General features: G+C 30.2%; 1 protein-coding gene across 4 annotated transcripts in view; it reads right to left on the bottom strand.

The window, feature by feature from the left end:
• Nucleotides 1–24,200, bottom strand: part of Uvrag (UV-resistance associated gene) — an 83,796-nt gene that overhangs the window by 8,813 nt on the left and 50,783 nt on the right. For all 4 annotated transcript variants that reach the window (XM_035354266.2, XM_035354271.2, XM_035354279.2 and 1 more), the window contains 5 exons: nucleotides 22,608–22,671; nucleotides 22,349–22,514; nucleotides 8,911–8,989; nucleotides 8,695–8,786; nucleotides 1–1,610 (listed from right to left, as the gene is read on the bottom strand). The exon at nucleotides 1–1,610 is cut by the window's left edge and continues 8,813 nt beyond it. In XM_035354266.2, coding sequence (XP_035210157.1) covers nucleotides 800–1,610; nucleotides 8,695–8,786; nucleotides 8,911–8,989; nucleotides 22,349–22,514; nucleotides 22,608–22,671 — 1,212 coding nt within the window. In that variant the 3' untranslated portion in view covers nucleotides 1–799. The remainder of the gene's footprint in view (nucleotides 1,611–8,694; nucleotides 8,787–8,910; nucleotides 8,990–22,348; nucleotides 22,515–22,607; nucleotides 22,672–24,200) is intronic.

Consider the following 24,200-nt stretch of genomic DNA (forward strand, 5'->3'; position numbering starts at 1 on the left):
ATTTAAAATGAATAACAAATAAAATACTAAGATTTATGACAGCACAGGGATTATGGACACAAATATGATAACTGAAGCACTTCATTAAATTCAGTTTACACATTCAACATCATATCAAACAGGATATTAATTAAATACATTCCTAGAAATTCATTTTCATCTCAGAATCATTATGCACAATTTACAGAATATATCACAAAACAGTTTGGATAACTAGATAAAATACAACAAATATTCGTGAAAAAAAAATTAATGATGTTATATGCATATATAATGTGTATTCTCTTATTATCCATATTTCAATCAAAAACTTTATAAGTGAAAAAGAAGTTCTATATTCCTCAGACTGAAAAGGTTTCATTTCAATCCGTTCAAATTATTAAAAATACTTTTACAAAGATAACGTTTTCTATTTATTTTTTAAAGAGAATTAAAAATGAAATATTTACCCTCCCCTCCCCCCCAAAAAAATCGCTATTTCTGATTTAAAAGTGGTTTGAATAATCTATGCAAAGACATTTTATAATATGATATACAAGAATATGTATAACAGAAAATATATATATCAATTTCTAATCAAGTACTTACCCATGTTGGCAAGTTACATTGTGATAAGTTTAGATTTTTTAAATATATAATGAATAATTTTATTTAAATTATATAAAACAATGCTATAGAGAAATACTGTTCCCATACATTGTACAAAACCATTCACTAAACTACTAGTAATGTCACTAAATATAAAATCATAAAGGAAACATACAGAAACATAAAGAGAATTAAAGTACTAGAAAAATTACTATTGCTCTTCCGCAGATGAAGAACGCAGCCTTTGCATTTGGAAACTGGATTTTCTGTTAGCTAACTGTTCTGTCCTTAATGATAAGTCAGCAGTGAAATCATCATTAATGACTGCTCTTTCAATGCACTCTAGCTGTTCAACAGAATTAGATGCATTAGAAGTATGTGGGATATTTTGACTATCTTCTACAGGATGTAAAGATGGTATATAAAATATTGAATCATTTAAAACAGTACGTGGTCCATTCATTTTAAAGTCATCTTCAGTTTGCTCCTCTTCAGAGTTTGTACGAGAGCTTTCTGTTGTCCAAAGTTTAGGTGGTAACAAAGCAGATTCTATATCATTAACACTATATGTCTGAGATACCTGGAGAGAAGTTTGCAAATTAGGATAACTGGAATGATGATAAGTCTGCTTCAGATGTTTAACCTGGGTTGAACTCTTTGAAGTCTTTTGAGGCTTATTTCGAGACTTCAAACTATCTAACGAATCTTCTAGCATTTTTATTTCATTCAAACCTTTGTCTAGAGAGCAACTTAGTGCATTAGATCCATCTTTATATTTTGGAGGAAGTTGAAGACTATTATGGATGGATGTAGTAGTGTTAGGCATCATAGCTTCCATCTCCTTTCTCAAAAATTCTATTTCTGAATCATTCACTTTCATTTGGAATTGGGAAGGAAGGGAAGGTGCATTATCAGGAAATTTTGAGAACCCATTCTGGATTGATTTCTCACCTTGTAATGGAATTTTAACTTCACCAAACACTTTATGCAAAGTTCCAACTGTTTGGGCACCATGCGACTCACTGAAAAAGTAAAATTTCAGTATATTTTTCTGAAAATATTTTCTTTTAAAAACTTTTTTAAAATCATTAACACTTTCACAAAACTTACAATGTAATCAGTATGGTCAATTACTGCATATCCTCTTCTTTTAGGATTTAAAATTCTGTCCACTTAAGATTTTGAAATGTGGAAAAATGTCCACAACACTTTTTCTGTTTTTATAAGAAAATTATAAGTAAAATATGCAAAGTTCAAATAAAACTGATTTCAAATTTGCTTATTAAAATTAGAATTGAGGCTTCCTGCAAGAAGGACACTGAAAAGTTGCATATACTAAAAAAATTGCATATGCACTTATTCCTCGATTCTGCAAAATATTTGGTATGTTCAGTCATTGTTTCTGCTATATGGGTTCATTAATGCTTACAAAATTGCTACTTATTTATATGCATTCTTTATGTAATGTGTCATTTAATGCCTGAAAAAAATATCTAATTTTTGTGATTGTCCAGATAAGAGAAATAGGAACAAACATGAAAAGAAGATGATGGTATGCAGCAAATGCACTTTATGTCTTTGAATAACCATACTGAAGTTAATAAATGTTTATCTTTTACTTTTTTTAAAGCACATATAATACTAAATAAGCAGTTTAATATGATACTGTTAAAAAAGAACAAAAACTCAGAGGAAAAACTAAATACTAAATTTCAATATTTAAAAAATTTTTGAGTTTGCCAATGGTTTTTTATTTGTAAAACATGTCTTGTTAAACTTTCACATTTTCTTAGGAAATAATAAAATATTAGCAAAATAAAGTTGATCTTCAGAGAAGTATATACAAGCTTAAGAAAAGAAAGAACAAGATTCTCTCTATATATACATAAATAAGTCAAATCCCACTATGACGAACCCACTTGTATTTTTTAAACTTTTCCAGTATTTTTACAACTTTCAACTGAAAAAGTTAATAAACTTTAAATTCACGATGCTCACTGTATTACCTGAAGGAAAAAGACCTTCAGGTTGCTGCTGTTTTACCTTCACTTCTCTCCCCCTAACCTTTCTCAGTGGCTATGACAGGCAGGTGCAGAACTCAGCTTTTGAAAAACCAGTACACACTATAAACATACCTTAGGATGTTCTACTGTGTCATACACTGAGTCAAAGGACTGATCCAATAAGACAAAGAGCTTGAATTGTTTTTTTGGCTGAGCTGTCAGACAGCACTCTGTTCAGGGATGATGCTTATTCATAATTGTAAATGCATGTTTCAGATGGAAATGCATAATTGGAGGGATGGGTTTAAATTATCACCTATGTTTCATTGTTGAAACTGATGAAAAAAAGAAAATGAAATTTAGTAATAATAATTATAATTAACTTTTCTCAGTTTAATATTTAAAAAAACAATAAAATTGCTAATATGATTTCTTGGGGTATGTAACAATGTCTTTTTGTCAGATTCATCAAACAGTTCCTATTTTGCGAGATGGTCCATTTTTTGCTATTGGATTGGATATGGCAAAGCAAATTTTCAGTCCCTCAAAATTCATTATAGAGGAGTTCAACTCTCTTACATATAGATATTTAGCAAAGTTTTTTTTTTTTTTTTTTTTTTTTAAATCTGTGGAAAACCAGAATTCATGATATTGATATTTGTGATATGGTGATATTTTACTGAAGAACAAGTGATTTCTGTCTTTTTGATGCCTTTTCTTCTAATCATCTGAATATCTTTTATTTCTGCCATATTTTTCTAAAGATCAAGATATGGTAACAATAACCAGTGGATAAAGTTTAACATAATTTATTGCATTCAAAGATCGTAGGGAAAATTTATATGCACAAAAATGCATAGCTATTTTTCCATCTTAAAAGTAATTCAATTAATTCATTGTTTGATATAATAATGATATATCTTTCTTTCACATTTTATTTAATTTATTTATTTTTTAAAACAAACATTTATAACAAAATAAATGCAGGTGATAGCTGTCTTCAGAAATGATTCTGCAACCTAACTGAGCATAATAACTTTTTTTTCTAATTAGAATGCACCCTATCAGTAGTTAGTTACAATTGCAATAAAATTCAAGGTAAAAGAATGACACACTGAAATAAACAATTTTCTGCTGCTTAATTAAACAAATGGAAGGGTAAGGTGATCATGAATAAAGTATGCATGTTAGATCTCTTCCACCATCTACACATATAGCTGAAAAGCTGCATAAAAATATGGCAAAGCTATATTGAGGAAGGAAGTCTGTTCCATAATTCTGATGCATTACATATAAATGCAGAAGTTTTGTGACATCTGAAACAAAGGGGGGAATGTAAAATACATACTTTTATTCATTGTGCATTTATAGTTCAATGTGCTTGGAGTGCTGCTCTATCGAATAATAATAATGCATTCAGTGACACACTATACATTCTGAACCTACAACCTTTCTATAATGTGTTTCAACGGCAAAAAAGAAGTTGTTTAGACCTGATGTTATAAACATACTGCATCCCACTATGTCTTTATTCTCAAATTATCAATATGATTCCAATAAATCTTGTCTTACCCACAAAACAAAAAATTACAGAGGATCACAACAGATAAAAAAGCTTGCCATACCAAATATACAGCCAACTGCTTTGGCTTCTTTGAAACATTTTTGCACAGTCACCTTTTGGAACAATAAATGTATCACTTTATGCTGCATGAAAAATGACAGAACACATGTACAACAAATCCAACTAACAAAATTACTTACCATATTAAGATATCACTCAATTGTTCTCAGAACTAACAGGCTAATTGGATAAACTCACTTAGCATGAGAGCATGCTAACAGCACTATTGTACAAGTTCGCAGAGATTGATGCAAGACTTAACAGAGGAAGGATGCATGAGATCATCAGATTGTGACATGTCAATTATTAACTAAATTAATTTTATTATTACTGATTGTGGATTGATTTGTAAATTTGACATAATGATAAGCTAGGATCACTGTACCACCACTTTGATGATATTGACCTGTACAGGAAACACAAATGTTCTAAAAAATGTTCAATGATAAATGAAACTATGAACTCATACCAGAGAGTCAGTTTATTAAACTGGAAAAGATTTGTTCTATCACATATGCAATATCTGTAGGATATAAATGGTAATTAGGGGCACACTCAAATCTGTTCTGATTAAAGAGGGAAACATTACCTCAAATACAGTCCACCCATGGAATAGGAGTTCCAATTTCATTCAAGCACAGAATGGTATAGAGGACAAGCAACTTTTGAAAATATTTCTAATTGACTACTTTCTAGAATCTTTTGTAAAGTTAGCTAGACTTTAATAAACACAAATGTCAGACTGCTTATTAACTGCAATTCATCTTGCTATATGACCTTTCAACATTATTCTTTAAAAAATTCCTTTCATTTCTGTGCACTATTTTGCATTTTAATCTACTAGGAAAGTAATATATACTATCAACTTAAAATACTGTCTAATAACATAATGCATCACAAAAATATTATTTTGTGAGCTTAGAACATAGAAAATTATTTCAGAAGCTCTTTTACAAAAACTGAAATATACCTTCTCAAATATGCAAATTATCAATACATAAAATATTAGTACGCAAGCAAGCGAGTAATAACCATTTATTAATTTTAAATATTTTAATGAATCATTTATGCCATCAAAGACTTTCAATCAAATCAGATACAGATCTGATATAATAGAAAGATGGGGGGGGAAGGGAAATCTTTGCTCCCAAAGAGTTAATTCATGCAAAACACCAAGTAGCAACCAGTAAATGTAGCGAGGTTTGTTTTAAAAGAATACATATAAAATATTAAAAACATAACTTAATATGCATACCATTTACAGATTAGCATATAAGGGTTATGTATTTGCACTCAAGATGGTTGAAGACACCTGTAAAGTATTAAATTAAAAATATTGTACACAAATATATTTTAGAATTTTTATAAACTTACTCTAATCAGTAATTAAACAAAAAACACCAGCACAGAAAAAGTGAAGAATTCAGGGGGAATCTTTACTGGCAGGATTCCGTGAAAAAGTCCAAATCAAATTAAAACATATAGAAAAAAAAAAAAAAAAAAAAAGTACTAATAATCCGGAAAGGATAGAAATTAACGAATGAAAAAGGATAGGAGGTAACTGTAATTCATCTAAAATTAAAGGTTTTCCTCATTTCTAATCATTAACGGTTTTCCTCTATTTAGTCAAATTTCAAGACAATAAACTGAAATACAGCTGCTCATAAACCTCGAATAAATATTTATTGGTTTCAAGAAATGCAAAATGCATGTTTTTGCACTGTTAATTTGTACCACATCGATTATTTCTGCAATCAAAATACATAAATTGAAGAACATTTTTATATAACTTCAAGAGAAATAATAAAGATAAAATGTCCAACCTCTTGCCAATACCAATAAAAAAATTAAAAATTTATTAGAAAATATAACTTTACTAGAAAAAGAACACACACAAATAAATAAATAACAGGGAAAAAAAAAACTCTCCTAATTTTTATGACAAAAAACTAAATACAGATTTTAAGAATGTTGATTTCAAAGTTTATAACTAATACTACAATAACCTTACTCCTGTTAAAAAATAATATGCATTTAAAACACAGTGTATTTTGTATTTATTACACTTTATTTTGAGACATTTTTCAGTACTTTCTGATCTGCATCCCTGCCAAAAATTAATGAAAAAGATTCATAGGGCAATGCAGTATGTCACCAAAATAGTTACATATCAACCAAGGATATCAGTAAAATGTATTTATGTTGCAACCGAATTACGTAAGCAGTTGTTAGCTTTGGGCAATGCACAATGAGGAAGTTGTCGTAATGCTGAGTTTACATGATTCTTTGATATTTTTTTAAGTGAAAACGGATACTGCTTTAGTGAGAATAATAGAAAAATTTCTTAAAAAAAGTAAACATTTTGTGATCAATGCTTATTGCTTTTTAATTTTCATTAAGTGCTTTTTCATGAAATCTCCCTTTTGAAAATAGCTCTTGCCTTCTCATTAGCTTGGCAAAAAATTTTGGATCTCAACAGGGTCACATGGCAGGGAAAAGAACTTCATTTCTCTGAAATATCTGCAACAAGTCTGCAAATCTCTCCAAAAGCTCCCAACACGTTCACGATTTTTTGATGGGGGTTCAGATAATTGGAAAGTACCCATTTTTCATAATCAGTTTTAAGTGGATTTCTATTTTAAAATTATTATTTTAACACATTCAAACAGTATGATTATTGAGTAATATACATTTTATATATTAAAATTGGGAAAAAAACTTATAAAACATAATTGTGTAGAATTTAACATATAAAAAAAGATTCAGATTTTCATGAAAATATAGGGTATCCATAATTAAACTTGAAATTTGCAAGCAGTCTGTAGCAAAAAAAAAAAAAAAAAAAAAAAACTATACAGAAGAATTGCATCAAAATTGGGTAATGACAGAATGAAATGATGAGAATTTTATTAAGGTAAAAAAAACAAAAAAAAAAAAAAAAACAAACAATGAGTTTCAAAAACCAACCCTTGGTGTAGTATCATAGCTATATTGAGAACATATAAATAATCTACAAAAATTTACAAAACAAGCTCGATATGATGTCCACCATTGTCTGCTACCATCTGGAAGTGTAAAATCGCATGTTCGACTGTTGAAAGCAGCATGAACTGGGGAAAGTTACGCACATGCCATTCTATCCTTTAAGTTCGGATAGAAATGTGATGGGATCACAATAGCACGATAGACCACAGCCTTGAGGTATCTCCACAACCAAAAGTCACAAGGACTCAAGCCGGGGAATCTAGGAGGCCAAGCTGTAGGAAACTGCTGGCTGATGATTATGTCGTCACCAAAATGGCGGCGGAGCACTTGTTTCACACAACCGGCGATGTGTGGAGGTGCACCATCCAACATAAAAACTGTGGTTGTATCACATCACCTTGCCTGAAGAACTGGAAGAAGGGATTGCTCTAATAATGAAGCTTATCTTTGATTGGTGATGGTGCATGTGCTCTTAAAAATAAAAGGGGGGCACCCACACTGAAGGTTGCAGCAAAGCCGCACCAAGCCGTTACATGCGAAGAGTGTAATGGAATTTGTAGGAATTGATGTGGTTTTGTTACAGCTCAAATACGACAACTATGCATGTTAACCACACCTTCCATATGAAAGTGGGCGTTGTTGGTCCACAAAATGTTCCATGGCCATTTATCCTGAAGCTCAACTCATGAAAGAAACCACAACGCAAAAGCTTGTCCACTATCCAGATCAGCTGGTAAGAGCTGCTGCACTAGGGAAGGTTTATAGGGATAGTAGCGAAAGACCTTTTGAAGAATCTTATGAACGATGGAATGAGGTTGGTCAACAGATGCTGCAATACGCACAACACTAGTGCTGCCAATGGCTTGTGATCTGTCTTCCTCCACTTGCATTGCTACATTATCCACTACCTGTGCTGCAACATACTTTCATCCCCTTCCTGGCTGCATTGCCAATATTCCCATTGCTTCAAATTTCCCAATCATATTTGTTAATCCTTGACTAGTGAGTGGACCTTTTTGTAACTGTATTCAAAGACCGAAATTTCCGCAAAGCTTCAGTAGCAGAGCCTCTGTTTTGATTAAACAATTTCACCAGTAAAGCACGTTCCTGGAGAGTCAACATTATCTTCCTTGACTTCGAAACAAGTATGACTGCTATCCGTCTATCGCATCTTTATAGGGTTGCTGTGCGCGAATAGGATTACTATGGTTACGACATTTGCAATATGCCAATAGTTTACACTGCACAATGCCATCTAGCAGTGGTTTTTGAAACTCATTGTTTTTTTCCCTTCGCTAGAATTCCCATTATTTCATTCTGCCATTACCCAATTTTCATGCAATTATGCTGTATAATTTTTGCTATACTGCTCACGAATTTCAAGTTTAACTATGGACACCCTGTACTTTTAAAGCTATAAAAACACAGGAAACAGAATGCACTCCAATGGAAAAAATAACAGAGAGAAAAGAAGAAATGAAAAGAATAAACTACCTATTCGCAGATAATTTTTGCTCAATCAAGCTACTCAGATTTGGCAGTGTGGCACTCAGCTCCCGAGTAGGTAATCCAGATAAAAAACGCAACTAAAAGAAGAAATACAGTCATACTGTCAAGTTGCAAAACACAGATATAAGACATTAACACCTTGAAATATCTTCTCATCAGCCTATAATTATTTACTCTAAACCAGAACTTAGATGCTCTTACCTGTGCTATATTCTTATTCAGTAAGAAAACAGCATAGTCAAAACATCTTTTTTCCTTATTTTTGGAGTGCAGCGGAAATCTACATATTGCATAAATAACAAAACATTAGAAAAGAAACACATATAAATACAAATATTAATTCTTTTCTAACTACAGAATATGTAGATATTAATATTCAAACTTTTCCACAGTTTAATGGAGCACAGTAGCATTAAAAAAATTTTCAACATCACAAAGATTTTCTATTAAATGGAAAACACAGGGTATAAATAATAGAAAAATAATAATTTGATTTTGTTATATAAATTAAATTAGCATTTAAGATAAGAACCTCAAAACAGAAGAAACAATGTTTTTGTTTACATAACTCTTTCTTTCTTTTTGTCTTTTTTTTAATAAAAGTTACTGAGAAACAGAAAATTAATGCACACTTAATTGATGTTTAAGATTTAACAATTTATTTTAAACAAATGATTAAAATATGATTACATATTCACATTCTGTACAACTGAATTATGTACTGTTGTCAATAAAAAGAATTTCTAAATACTGTAGCACCATATGCTATCACAGCTGTTATTCCTTATATTTTCTTCTTCCCCCCTTTTTTTAATTCTTACAAAAGTTTTGCTTCATTATGATGGTCTCTGAGAGTAATTTTTCAATTGCTCTGCAATAAACAAACATAATGTATTTTTTAAACAAGGCCCAGTTAATTTGTAGCCTCATTAATCTGGAGTTGATTGCATATCAATAACAACAACATGCAAAAATGGCACTGAAATAAGTCTTTAAGTCCTGTGGTTTTGTATGCACATAACGCTTGAAAAAAAGGTATAAAACTATTATTGGTCATTTTCAATCTGAAAACTTTGAAATATGAAATAATGCAAATTAAGAATATAAATGCTGTATGACCATAAATAGACAGTTTTAGGGATATATATATAAACAAATATTTGATAAGTCTAAATGAAGCATATTAAGATGCTTATTACATGCATTTATATTCTTAGATAATTAACAGAACTATAACCAAAAAAGCAAAGAAAAAATTATATATTCCCTCTATAACAAAAAACTCAATGCACCAAGAAGGAGTTGTCTGATGGAGATAAAAATTGGTGGATAGGAAGATTATGCATAAAATACAAAATGATTAAAATTTCAGAACAATTGAATGATTTATTTTAGAGTTGCATAGTTACAAAATAACAAGCTCAATAAGGTGTTGACCCACTTCTAGCCTGGATGCAAGCTGCCACATGGCGTGGCATAGACTGATAAAGCTCTCAGATGGTCTTCTGCAGTATTTCTTGCCAAATTTGCTCAAATTGTCAGGCTAGGTCATCATCATTCCCTGGTAGATGCAGTCGCCTTCGCATCATATCCCAGACATACTTGATGGGAGAGAGATCTGGCAATCTGGGTGGCCAAGGAAGTGTTTGACAAGCTGTAAGCTAGTTCATAGCAACATGTACTGTATGTGGCCTGGCATTATCTTGCTGAAAAATACGGCCAGGGTACTGCAAAAGGAACGGTGTCAAAACAGGTTTCAGAATGTTGTCGAGGTATCGCTGTGCTGTAAGTGTGCCTCTAATGACGACCAAAGGGGTCCAGCTATCAAGCGAAATGGCACCCTAGACGATAACGCCTGGTGTGCAATAGTGAAAGCAGGATTGGCGTGCTGCTCTGGGTGTTTCCAGACACGTCTTCCATTATTGCCCCGACATAGTTGGAAGCCAGATTCGTTGCTAAAGACTATATGTCTCCAGTCAGCATCATTCCAACTCGATCGAGACAAGCAACACTGCAGTCTGGCTCGACAATGTGAAGACGTGAGTAGCAGGTGGTGTAACGGTCGGTACGAGTGTAGATTTTGCTCTATCGGCTGTCTGTGAATGGTCATGGTCGGCACTCATGTGCGGGTCGCACGTCTGATGGTTGATAGCGGTGAATCAGGTGCTGTGGCAGCTGATCTGGCAATCACTCTATTCTCCAGACCTGTTATTGCTCCAAACTAAGGTCGACCGCTATCATGATGATGCTGAAATCTGCCATTGTCAACCCATTCATAGGATACCAACTTTTAATCATTTGCATATTTGGTTAAAACATTTATGCATACGAAATTTCAAAGCAATTGGATGATTCCCTCTTGGTGCATCGATTTTTTTGTTATAGAGTGTAATAAATAAAATGTGTTTTCATGCTTCATTCTCATGAAAGATTTGTATACATATGGACTTGCTGTAATACCGACTTCCCATACCAACATATTAATAATGATTAAAAAAATAACCAGCAAAAAATAACTTATGAAACTTGTTTTTAGAAGATGGCATATCACTTAGAAAAGTATATTAGCATCTACTGACATTATACACTACTTTCCATTTGATCCATATGAGATTTTCATTGTTAAAAAAGTTCTGTAATGAAAAATATTTTATATTATTATCAATTTACATATAACTGCTGCATCTGACACATTTAAAGTTGGAATAAGATAGTGCTGAACCATCAGATAAATGGTACATACATGGCAGAGAGATCTCAATGGTCAATGTCATTAGAATAGTTTTGGCTGCTTTAGTTGGTAGTTGTAGTTTCAAGAACAAGATAAAAAGGCATTTGCAATGACACTGATCCTAAGGTACAACTATATGTTTTTTATTGCTGAGCAACTATTCACTAGTTAAATATACATACACTTTTGCTATAAAATTTAACATCTACATTTTTTAAAGATAAATATTAATAATATATTTGCCATCCAGGCCTTTTCACAAAGCCTGAAAACATGTGAATATAGGTGGAGAATCGACTAATATTAAACAATATTAAAAATAATTTTTTAATTAAAAGAAATATTTTTTAATTAAAAAACTTATTTTTATAATAACTACGCATTATAATAGCAACTTTTATGTAAGTAACTATGAAATCATTGGAGAAGAGAATCCAACAACTGAGATTATTAAAAGAAAATTAAACAGCTATGATATTTAATTTGAAAATTTTGCTTGGGCTTTATTCAAACAGTACGAATAAAATTAAAAAAACAAAGTATTAAATGCTATAGATATTAAAAGTAAATTACAGCCTCTTTGATTTTAAGAATACTTGATTCCAATATTAAAAATTTGGCTATCTAGAATAAATTTTAAAGTTGTAAAAAACACATTTTTCTTATGAAATCATGTAACGAATCTTGTTATAATGCATATACAGAAGAATCCCACATTAAATTCATAACAGGTATGAAGGCTACCCTAAGAGCCTTCATATTCGGCTATTTAAGAGGATAGATGTTCTTGTGGAGGATCTTCTGAGAATGACTGGCTAGTATTAATGTTACACATAAAACCATAAAAAACAACAATGCAGCCAGCTCATTTACCTGGGATCGAACCCAAACCAGGTTGAACTACCAGTATTCAGTGGTCTTAACTATTTAGCCACTGGTGGGGTTAAGTCCATTACATGCATTACTCAGAGTATTTACATTCAAAACTATCTGTTTTAAGTGAAATACAGAAAAATGTTTGAAATGAGATTAGTCAATCATTTCTATTGATGCAGTTAATAATCATCAAAATATTATTTGCTTATATCATGGTATCTAAAGCTTTATAAAAAATTTACCAGTGCTATTATATCTTCCATCATGCAATTTAATATATTATTTTTCATTATAGTGGTTGGCATCAGAACTGGTATAATTTAAATCTATATATTTAAAGTGCATCTATTTATATTTTATTACACATTAGAGGACAATTTTAACAAATACTTTAAATCGTAATATTATAAATCTTGTGATATTTTCAGGGTTCGTACACATTTCTGGGCACGGAAATTAAGTACTTTTAAGGACCATTAATGAAAAAAATTAAGGACCTATGAGCAAATGGGAACTGAATAAATTCAATTCAAAATATTATCTATGCCTGAACTTCACTTTTGTAATACCATCCTAAAAATAAAATAAATCCGTAAGTAGGATGCATTATTATTAAACATGACTTAATTAACATAATTATTATTAAGTCTGAGAACAAAATGCATGAAATTTATCAAGGAGCATTATATATTTTACACTTATAAGAACTGAACATATTTGAAAAGAGATAAGTGACATTTTATTTACGTTTTACTAACAGTTAGTTTTATGTTGATTTTATTTTATACCTTATTTTGTCACATACTTGCTCAGTCTAAAGCTTTAATAAATAGTAAGCAGATTTTATGTCAAGCGGCACAGGTTAAAATGAGAGGTAAAATCATAATCAGTATGATGAACAACAAAAGACTGGCTGTTGTCACTGCTACTGCTTACCTGCAGCGGTTGTGACTCAGCTAATATACTTTAAGGTTCTAATAAGCCACTAAAGCACCAGAGGTGATAAGTTGTTTTACATTATTTTAAGTCTCTCTAAATGCGAAGAACAAGTTTTACATTTTTGTGTTTTATCTTGTGACTACGGTAAGGGTTAATGAAAGGCAATAACTAGCTTTAATACATGCAGAGATAAATTTTAAGGGCAAGCAGTAAGCAGTTATAAGTAATTAAATTAGGTACAAGATAACCTTAGTCACTATGGATTTGCATGGTCACTATTAAATTTTATTTTTTTAGCCCTATTAAAATCTCAATCTAATAAATTTTTACAATTTAAAATACATGTAATTTATGACATTGATTCTTAAACGATATTCGGATACTCACACGTAAAACATTTATGTTTTGTAGTAGCACTACTCAACAAAATAGTTATGCATCTTTTTAATCTGAAGCCTTCCCAGACATTTTGGTTAATTTATATTGATTTCCTTCTTTTTAAGCACCTTTTTTAACAATTAGGAATTTGTCTCAATACACAAAAGAATGCTCTCACTAATTTCTGCGTGTTTTATCTCCTAACCTGTCAACCTGTCCACAATGTACAGGGTTCGCACACATTTCTGCACATGGAAATTAGGTACTTTTAAGGACCATTAATGAAAAAAATTAAGGACCTATGAGCAAATGGAAACTGAATAAATTCAATTAAAAATATTATTCTATGCCTGAATTTTACTTGTGTAATACCATCCTAAAAATAAAATAGATCCCTAAATAGTATGCATTATTACTAAACATGAATTAACTAACATAATTATTAATAAGTTTGAGAATAAAATAAATTTCATGCAGTTTATCAAGTAGCATTAAATAATTTACACTTATAATAGTTGGACATATTTAAAAGAAGATAAGTGACATTTACATTTTACTAATAGTTAGCTTTATGCTTTTTTTTTAATGTCTAATTTTGTCACATACTTGGTCAGTCTAGAGGTTTAGCAAATAGTAGGGAGATTTTATGTCAAACAACATAGGTTAAAATGAGAAGTGCGATCATAATCAGCATGATTCATGACAAAAGACTGAATGTTGTCCCTCTGCTGCTTGTCTATAGAGAGACCTGCTGATTGGAACAAACTTGAAAGGCCTGATGTAGGCAAGTGTTGAAGTTAGTCAAGCTCTGCTTAATGCAGTTAATGTCATAGCTTTGTGTAGAGTTCCAGGGGTTGTAACCCAGTTAATATACATTAAGGTTCCAATAAGCCCTTAAAGCGACCAAGGTGATAAGTTGTTTTATATATAAGTCTCAGTAGATGCAAAGAATAAGTTTTACTTGATGATGTTGATGATGGTTATTTGATGGGTTCTCCACACAAAGGATTTGGCGATTGGATTCCCTAAAAAACCCAGTTGCTGTTTAAAAGGGGAAGTATATAAGGTATTTTTCCCACCTTCTTGGCGACCCTTCGTGGTGTAGTGGTTTGCACACAGTTAGCGGTTCGATTCCCGGCGAAGGCATTGTTAATTTTTTATCTTTCCTGCTTTTAAAAATACCTAATGTCTCTACAAGCCTTCCCAAACATTTTGGCTAGTTTTTATTGATTTTCTTCTCTTTAATTATCGATCTTTTCTGACAATAATTGGAATTTGTCTCAATATGCAAACCAATGTTCCCGCTAGTTTCTGTGTGCTTTATCTCCTAACTTGTCAACCTCTCCACATTGTACCTATGAGGGTCTACTTGATCTGGTAACAGTTAAATAGTCCCTCCCCCAATAGACGTGAAGCAAATTATCACTGTATCTGAAAGTAAACTACAATATCAGACAAAGAACTTAGAACATAAAGGCATGTTCTGATGCTAACAAAGTCAATTACAGCTCACGGTGACGTAATTAAACAAGAACAGTCAAATTCAAACTAAAAATGTGAAATAGTGGTCAAAGATAATACAATTTAATTTTAATTTAACCTGGCTTAGTAACTCTATCATATGAGGAAACAGAAATGGGAAATTATAGTAAAGGCTGAAATGATAAAAAATTGGATAATTTACATAATAATAACTGCACATATCTTTGAAGAATAATTTTCTTTATGTATTTGGTTTCTTTCTTCAACGTGTTTCCTTTTAATTTTAGAATTTTTGGATTTAATTAAAGATTTCTGTTATTCTAAAAAACACTAAATGCATTTAGAATGTACAGGAAAAGTGGCTAATTTAATTTTTTACTAATATGAACATTCAGAAGAAATATGAAATATATATGGTAAAGGCCGGTTACAGAGCAGGTGTGGCAGAATTTTTACAATTTAGTGACATACAGAACAACAAAATCTAGAAATGGCAAAATTTTTAGAATTTAGAGCAGGCATTGGAAGCAGAATTTAGAAAGGCACCAGGCAGCAGAATTTACGATCCACAGAGACTGCATCAGATGGGAAAATGCCTAGTGCCAGCCCTGTGTGTGATGCATTAAGACATATTAGATGAATCTTTTAAACTTTCAATTCTCAATATCTTTATTAATAAAAGAATTCCTTTCTATAATGCCTGCCCAAGTGATAAGATTAGAAGCAGTTTTGATATTTTCCATGCTTTTGTCTAGTGAAAAGTAGAGAAAATAAAGGGAAGATAAAAATGTTAAGAAGAAAAAGATTCTAGTAGCAGGAGTAAAATATTCAAATATTATGTTTCCATTGTTCTTGCAGACGTTCTCCAAAAAGTAAGAAATTCATCGCAAACTTTCTGTAAAATGCATCCATTATGTGTTGATATGTTGATACCATGGAGACATTTTTCATTTTGTCACATATTTCTCGAATCTTCTAGAATCGTAAGTCTATAAATCTTGCCTTTAAATCCTTCTAAACTTTCCATGCTGCAATGTCAAAAATACTAAAGAAAAATCATCCCAATCAATTCTGTAACAGCAAAAAGGCAGAAATATTTTGGGGGGGGGGAAAGGGAAGAAAAAAGTGTAAAATTAATTTTATAAAGAAAACTGATGCATATTCTGAGAATTTTGAATAATCTGAGACAATTACATGGGAAAAACGCGTACTATGAAAAAATTAAAAAGAAGTCATTTTAATTAATTACATAGCTAATTTTGCTTTTACTAAGAGTTGTTTCGTAAATTATGCTTCATAGCTATATACCTTGTTTATTTTTCAGATTTAAAATATTGTATAATAAGTTGCCAAAATGAAACTTTATAATATGACAGCGAAAAATAAAAATGTTTTATTTTAATGTTATTTTTTAAATATAATTGTAATATACTATCATTATTTTAATGAAATTTATCAATGTTATGATGTTTTAAAAAAATCGCCGAAAAATTCTCAGATCTCGGAATTAAAAATTTTCTATAGAAAATGATCTTAAAATTGCCAAAATGTTGACAAGTTGTCAAATTTAGAACCATTTAATAAAAGAATTCACAATCCCAATGCGAAAAGTTGTTTAAGAGCTCTTTATTAGAAAAAATGAATTTTGAAATGCTTATGTTTCACTTCTTGCTTAGAAACTCGAGTATCCCATCATTTATGTTAGAAATAGAAACAAATTATAACCCATGAATTCATTCAAAAGATAACCATATACGTTAGTGATTTGCCAAAAATATTCCTCCAAAATGGTAATTCACACTCAAAATGGCAGTCGTAAAAACAGAGCGAAATTTCAGATGATTAAATTTAAGGACCTTCTACTGATTTTGGCCAAAATTAAGGACTTTTAAGGACCAAAAATCGATTTAAAAAAAATTAAGGACTTTTAAGAACTCTAAGGACCGTACAAACCCTGAATGTACCTATAAAGGTTTATTTGATCTGGTAAAAGTTAAACAGTCCAAAACACATCAACAGATATGAAGCGAATTATCGCTATGTCTGAAAGTAACTACAATGTCCGACAAAGGTTTAAATAAGATTCTTATTTAGAAAGAACTTCAAAAATAAAGGCATGTTCTTATGCTAACAAAATCAATTACAGCTCATAGTGATGTAGTGAAACAAGAAGAGTCAAATTCAAACTAAAAATATGAATTAGTGGTCAAAGACTATACAATTTAATTTGATTTTAAGGCTGGCTCAATAACTCTCTATCATCATAACAAACTCAAATGTCGCTAACGGCAATCAAAGACTAATAATTACAAATTATCAGAGCGGGCAGGATCTAATGCAGTGAGCAAGTGGAGGTCAAAAACACACTCTTGTCTTACACTCCAAAAATCTTGGTTTAAAAACTGTCTACGGGATTTGCATTCTGGTGAGAAAATAGAAAAGAGAAATTATAGTAAGGGCTGAAATTGTAAACAATTGAGTAATTTACATAATAATAACTGTACATATCTTTGAAGAATAAATTTGTTTTCGTTAGGTATTCAGTTTCTTCTTCCATGTTTTCTCTTCATTTTAGAATTTTTGGATTTAATTAAAGATTTCTGATATTCTAAATAAACTAAATGCATTTAGAATGCGTAGAAAAAGCTGCTAATTTTATTTCTTTAGTAATATGAACATTCAGAAGAAATATGAAATATATATGGTAAGCTTCAGTTAGAGAGCTGATGTGGCATCATTTTTAAAATTTAGTGACACACTGAGCGATAAAGTCTAGAAATGGCGAAACGTTTATAACTTAGAACAGGCACTGGAAGCAGAATTTAGAAAGGCACCAGGCAGCAGAATTTACGATCCACAGAGACTGCATCAGATGGGAAAATGCCTAGTGCCAGCCCTGTGTGTGATGCATTAAGACATATTAGATTAATCTTTTAAACTTTCAATTCTCAATATCTTTATTAATAAAAGAATTCCTTTCTATAATGCCTGTTCATGTGATAAGATTAGAAGCATTTTTGATATTTTCTATGTTTGTGTCTAGCGAAAAGTAGAGAAAATAAAGAGAAGATTAAAATGTTAAGAAAAGATTCTAGTGTCAGAAGTAAAACATTCAACTATAATGTTTTCATTGTTCTTCCAGAGCTTAAATTGCGCCCGAGCCCTGCTCCAGCGCAATTTAAGCTCTGGAGAAAACTGATGTATATTTTGAGAATTCTGAACATTCTCAGACAATTACAAGGGAAAAGCTCTTACCACGAAAATATTAAAAATACATTTTTAATTAATTACATAGTTTGCTTTTGCTAAGAACTGTTTCATAAATGGTGCTTTATAGCATTATACCTTGCTTATTTTCCACATATAATAAATGGCTGAAATTACAATGTTCTAAAAAAAAACTGTTGAAAATATCCTAGATCTCGGAATTAAAAATTTTCTATAGAAAAGGATCTTAAAATCGCCAAAATTATGATAAGTTGCCAAAAATTTAGAAGGGTTTAATAAAAGAATTAACATCTCAAAAAGCGAAAAGTTGTTTAAGAGCTCTTCATTAGAAAAAATGAAATAATTTTGAAATCCTCATGTTTCACTTCCTGCTCAGAAACTCGAGTATCCCACCATTTAATATTAGAAATAGGAACAAATTATAATCCATGAATATTTGTCAGCAAATCGCCAAAAATATTACTCTAAAATGTTAATTCACACTCAAAATGGCAGTCGTAAAAACAGACAGAAATTTCTGATGATTAAAATTAAGGACCTTCTGACAATTTTGGCCGAAATTAAGGACTTTTAAGGACCAAAAATAGATTCCAAAAAACAAGGACTCTTAAGGACAGTACGAACCCTGCATTTTTTATTGTAGTTTCACATAGTCAGAAAAAATGTGCAATGCGTTACAATTTTAAATAAAATGGCATTGAATTCATTTATTTTTAAACAAGAAATGTTAAAAAATACATTCAGGATATATTGCAATAACATTGGAATAACAAAAATAGTAATGTAATAAAATTAAATAGTATTGCACTTAATTTATTCAAGCATTTTTTTTTTTTTTTTTTATAATTTAATTTCTCTTACCTTTAATTTAAAAAAAAACTTCCCCAAATTCTATTTCATTATTTAATTTATATTTTATGGAAAGAAATACCATATTTGATAGTTTTCATTTTCCAAGTGAAAAGTGTTACATTACTTTTTATTATTTTAATTTTCTCGAAGTTTCTATCCCTGGCAACAAAAACTGATAACATTAACATCACTTACAAATTTTGATGTACTAGAACTAAACTGTATTTATAATTTATATTTGAAAGATCTATCCTTATAGTTTGGTTAGTGTTCAGAAATATTGTGATTTTTAAAATTAAATAGAAAACTATACTTCCTGTACTGTATATAAAACTGTATATTTCCTCTATCACATTTGTTTGCTTGTTTAATTCATTCAAGAGAATTCAAAGTATGTGAATGCTATCTGCCTAAGGAAAGGATACCTTCGTGAACAATTTTGTACTGGAAACTAGTTTGTATTTTTGCTACACCTGAGAAAAACCACAGCATTTCATCTGGATTCAATATATAATAACAATTCTTGACTGAAATTTTTTATGTATCTTTTCTGTTTCTTGGAACATTAGATCTGGTGCAAATAAGAAACATAAAATTTTTGATTATCCTGTTAATCATGAAAACTGGCTGAGATTTTGTGAAAGTTGCACCAATTATTTCTGCAGAATTTTCATGGAACTGACACCTCTTTATTTAAACGATAATATTCGAAATTTTTGCACTTTGAAAAAGGCTTTCACAGATTTTTACTGATTAGTTAGGCACTCCATTTTTACAAGAAACTCTGTTTAGAATGCTATTATTATAAACTTCCTGCAAGTACTTGTTCCAATTTATTAGTGTTTTGTCAGCCACATTCAGGTTACCACATCCTATTCATTAACACACATATTTTTTTTTTATCACAGGACACCACAATATAATATAAATTTGATGCATTAATTTAAATGTTAAGTAATAATAACAAACTGAAAATTATAAAAAATGAGAGATAATGATTTTTCTGTCTCAATTTAAATATTAAATAATTTAAAAATTGATAATTAAACAAGTTTTCTATTCAGTTTGGTTAAATTAATTTACGCAAAGTTGGTGAAGAATAGCGTGGAAGACTTCCTAGAGTAAATGGACTTGTATTCACATTATGGATGAGGAAGAATAAGAATGCATTTAGGTAACCCACCCATTTGCTGAATTTGTCCCAGGGCTGAACAGCCAGTGATCAGTGGGCTTACCCACTCAACCACTGCTGTTTTACTTAGTTTCTATTTCAATAACAGAGCTAATAAATATTTTTATTTTATATTTTATTATAGTTACTTTAATAAATCAATATTTAATTTACTACTTATTTTATTGGTATCCTTTTTTGTTTGACTCATATCGATTAGTTTGTGTTTTTGCAGTTTGAACGGCAGTTTCCTCAAAATAAGCTGGAATGGTTTGTCCAACATTTCCAAAACAAAATTCAAAACTTTATCTACAAAAAACAATTTATTTTGTCCTTTTGTTATTATTTGTGGAGTAAATCAGAAAATTCAGCCACGCTTTCTCTTTTACATTTTAGTCTGAAGAAAAAATGAAACTAATGTGCCAGTTCTTTTAATCCATCTTAGCAGTAGCTCTAAATATGCCAGGAATTATGTGAATGAAGCTAGCTGAGAGAAAATAAATGAGAGGACAGCGAGATAGAAATTCAATTTGTATGTTTGCCCAAAGGTTAACTTAATAAAAAGTAGAGCAAGTCAAATTTTATATGAAAAGATATTGATAAGGCACATGTTATTTTTAAACACCCTTGTTTAAGTTCCTGGTGCCACTCCAACAGCTGAAACAAATTTTAGACAACAGTTAGTGAAGTCAGGAAAACTTATTATGGTAAAGCAAAAGTGGTTAAGAGCTGCCATTTGGATTAAAGGGAAACAGAAGATGATATCTACCTTTAATCTGACTGACAGCTCAATTGTCCGAAATGTGGTGTTTCTTAGGCAGGTTTAGTTTATTAAGTTCATCGCTAAAAACATAAATCAACTTCAGTTTGTCAATTATAATTAAAAATTTTAATGTTAGAAACATACTGAATATGCTAATTTGTTCTAAAAGTACTGTGAAACAATATCATTTTTGAAAACAAACTGACTTTACTAATTCTTCTTTTAAATCAGCTACAACATTTTTAATGTAAATTTATGGAATTAAAAGCATGCTTGTTATGCTGATACTGCAGTGCATCACAGGTAAACAGAGAGATTGTCCAAAAAGATGGCCAGGAAAAATATTGATAAAATCCAAAAGCAGAGGGAATAAAAGATGTATTAGGAATGTAATACTTCCAAATTATCATAAATAATGTTAATAAAGATTTGTTACTTTAAATAATGTTTCAAATCCTATTGATGTGTTTTGAACTTGAAAATTTACAACACTAACTTCATTTTTAAAATGAATTTCTAATTTTTTACTTTCCAGTTGTTACCTGAGGCAAGTGCCTCACTTTATTCATCCTTGTCCTGGCTTTGCTATTTGTCACTTATTCATTAGAGATACCAGCTAATGTTCTCATTCAAAATTTTACTTACAGACATGCAATGAGTCGCATAAAAATAAGCATCTTAATGCATTCTTGAAGAACAGTTGAAAAAAAAATATTCTGATAATATTAAAAGAAACAGTGATTACATTAAGAATAAATGCCATACCTGTTTCGCTTGGCAAGACACAAAACATAAACTACTGTAAAAATTAAACAACATTACCACCTGTTTCACAATACTTTTATAGATAAAAACACAGAAGAGTGAATAATTTATTTGATGATATATGGTTATTAAAAATCAATTAGAATTAGACTATATCAATTTTTTTGGGGGGAGGGGTGTTACATTATATCCAACATTTAGAAATAATTCAAAATCACCGATTTCAATCATTTACAAGGAATTTATGTGCATTTATATGATGTGAATGAAAGTAACTAAAGAAGGATAACTATCATTTTTATGCCCTAAAACCAGACTGAATGTACAGATATTAATAATAAAAGAATATACATTTCATATTAATGTATCATAATAATAAATATGTATGGTTAATAAAATAAAGAAGTAATAGTGTGATAAACACAAAGAAATAAATGATTAGAATTAAACATACTCTCTAATTTTATCTGGTAAACTGCTAGATATACGATCCATGATGGTGGAGCGTGATCCATAAAAATGTATAGAATATCTTAATGGAACATTAAGAAATTGTGCTATCATCAAAACAATATGGCACACATAGCCTAAGGCAATTGCTATCATAGTTTCATCATGCCCTGCAATAAGAAATTTAAACATAAATATATTACATATTATAAACTGATAGTTAAAAAAATTTTTTTTTACCTCTCCCTCTTCAAAACACTTACCAGCAAACTTTTCTGAATTAGGCAGATGTACATTATGTATGCTAAAACCATTACGATCTGGAAACTGAAAGATATGTTTATAAATATCTAGGATATTATTATAAAGATATTTGAATTAAATGAAAAATTTCTAGCATAAACATATCTTTTGCACTGAATTTGACAAAATGAGAAAATGTGATTGCAGTGATCTGGACAGCTAAACAATCACTCAAAGTTAAATACAGTTGACTCTGATTAATGCACACAGGAAGCACTATTTTCTGGGCTGAATTAAATAGCTTAGCTTTATTTGCAAAGCTTAATTTTTTTAAAAATAAAAATAAAAAAATAAAAACCCCGCCAACTTACATTTTACAGTGCTGTATAATACTTAAGGGAATTACATAACAAGAAAAATGAAATAAGTTTTAACAATAATTTTTTTCCTTTTCCCTCTTCAATATGAATACAAATGATTTTTTCAAATATATATTTATGCCCATAAAACATTTTAAATAAAAATTTTTTGAAATTATGGAAAAATATTTTTAAATGAAATTTATTTAATGCAAAAACATTCAAATACTTGTCAATAGCCTTTAATAAGAGTTAAGCTCAAAAACAATTTGTACAAAGTAATTTACTATGCAATATGATTTAACAGGAATGAATAAAATCAGCCCAACAATATACACTCTCTTGCAGAATGATGTTTTGGTCTTTAACATTACTTTATAACTCAAAAACTACTCATTTCAGTTCAAATGTATTTTCATACCTTCCAAACAACAAAATCCTAATAATATTCTGCCTTTCTCTTCCCCCCTCAAAATTAAGCACTATTGCTAGCAGTGTTAATTGTAACAGCTATTACACAGGATTCAGAAACTGCTTCACTAATTACAACTGACAGTATACATATAAACAACTTTACATAAAAATTACAAAAAAAGATAAAAATATTCTTATCTAATGAAATAGGCTTTTTAAATTACAAATTAAGATATATATTTATCCTAATTAGCCACTCGCACAGCCAGCCACCTAAAATAGCTATTATAAAAGAAAAAATATATATATAATGATTTTAATGAGCTCAGTTAGTGTAATTGCATGAGTCTAGTTAGTAATTAATAACAATAGAGATGAAGAATTGCATTTATTGCTTAGTCTGTTAAACAATTAAACACCTTATGCTTTGCATAATCTTGGAAGATAAATATATTTTAGCAGCAGCAACACATTTCTTCTAAATGGCCAAGGTTTCTGATTAAATTTAAAATGTAAATATTTTATGCTTTGTCTAGTAGCAATATACTGCTTTCAAAGCATTGCGTTCATTAATCAAAATTTCTTTAAATTTGTACAAAATATGAAATAAATAAATAAATAAAAATATTTCAAAATTCTAGCTTTAAAGTGGAGATATTAAGAATGGAGATCTGTGGTCAAACTCTGATGGCTCTATATGCCACTATTTTTTCACAGTGTGAGAAACATACATTACAAACAGATTCTTTATTATTTAATAAGAGGTTACAATTTTGTTAAAAAGAGCTAAAATACAATTCTCAAACAATAAATCTAAAGTGTATATTTTATTTCATGCCA

Source organism: Stegodyphus dumicola, chromosome 1 (assembly GCF_044657685.1).
Source record: "Stegodyphus dumicola isolate Sdum_Otavi_A_Nest chromosome 1, ASM4465768v1".
NCBI lineage: Eukaryota > Metazoa > Arthropoda > Arachnida > Araneae > Eresidae > Stegodyphus > Stegodyphus dumicola.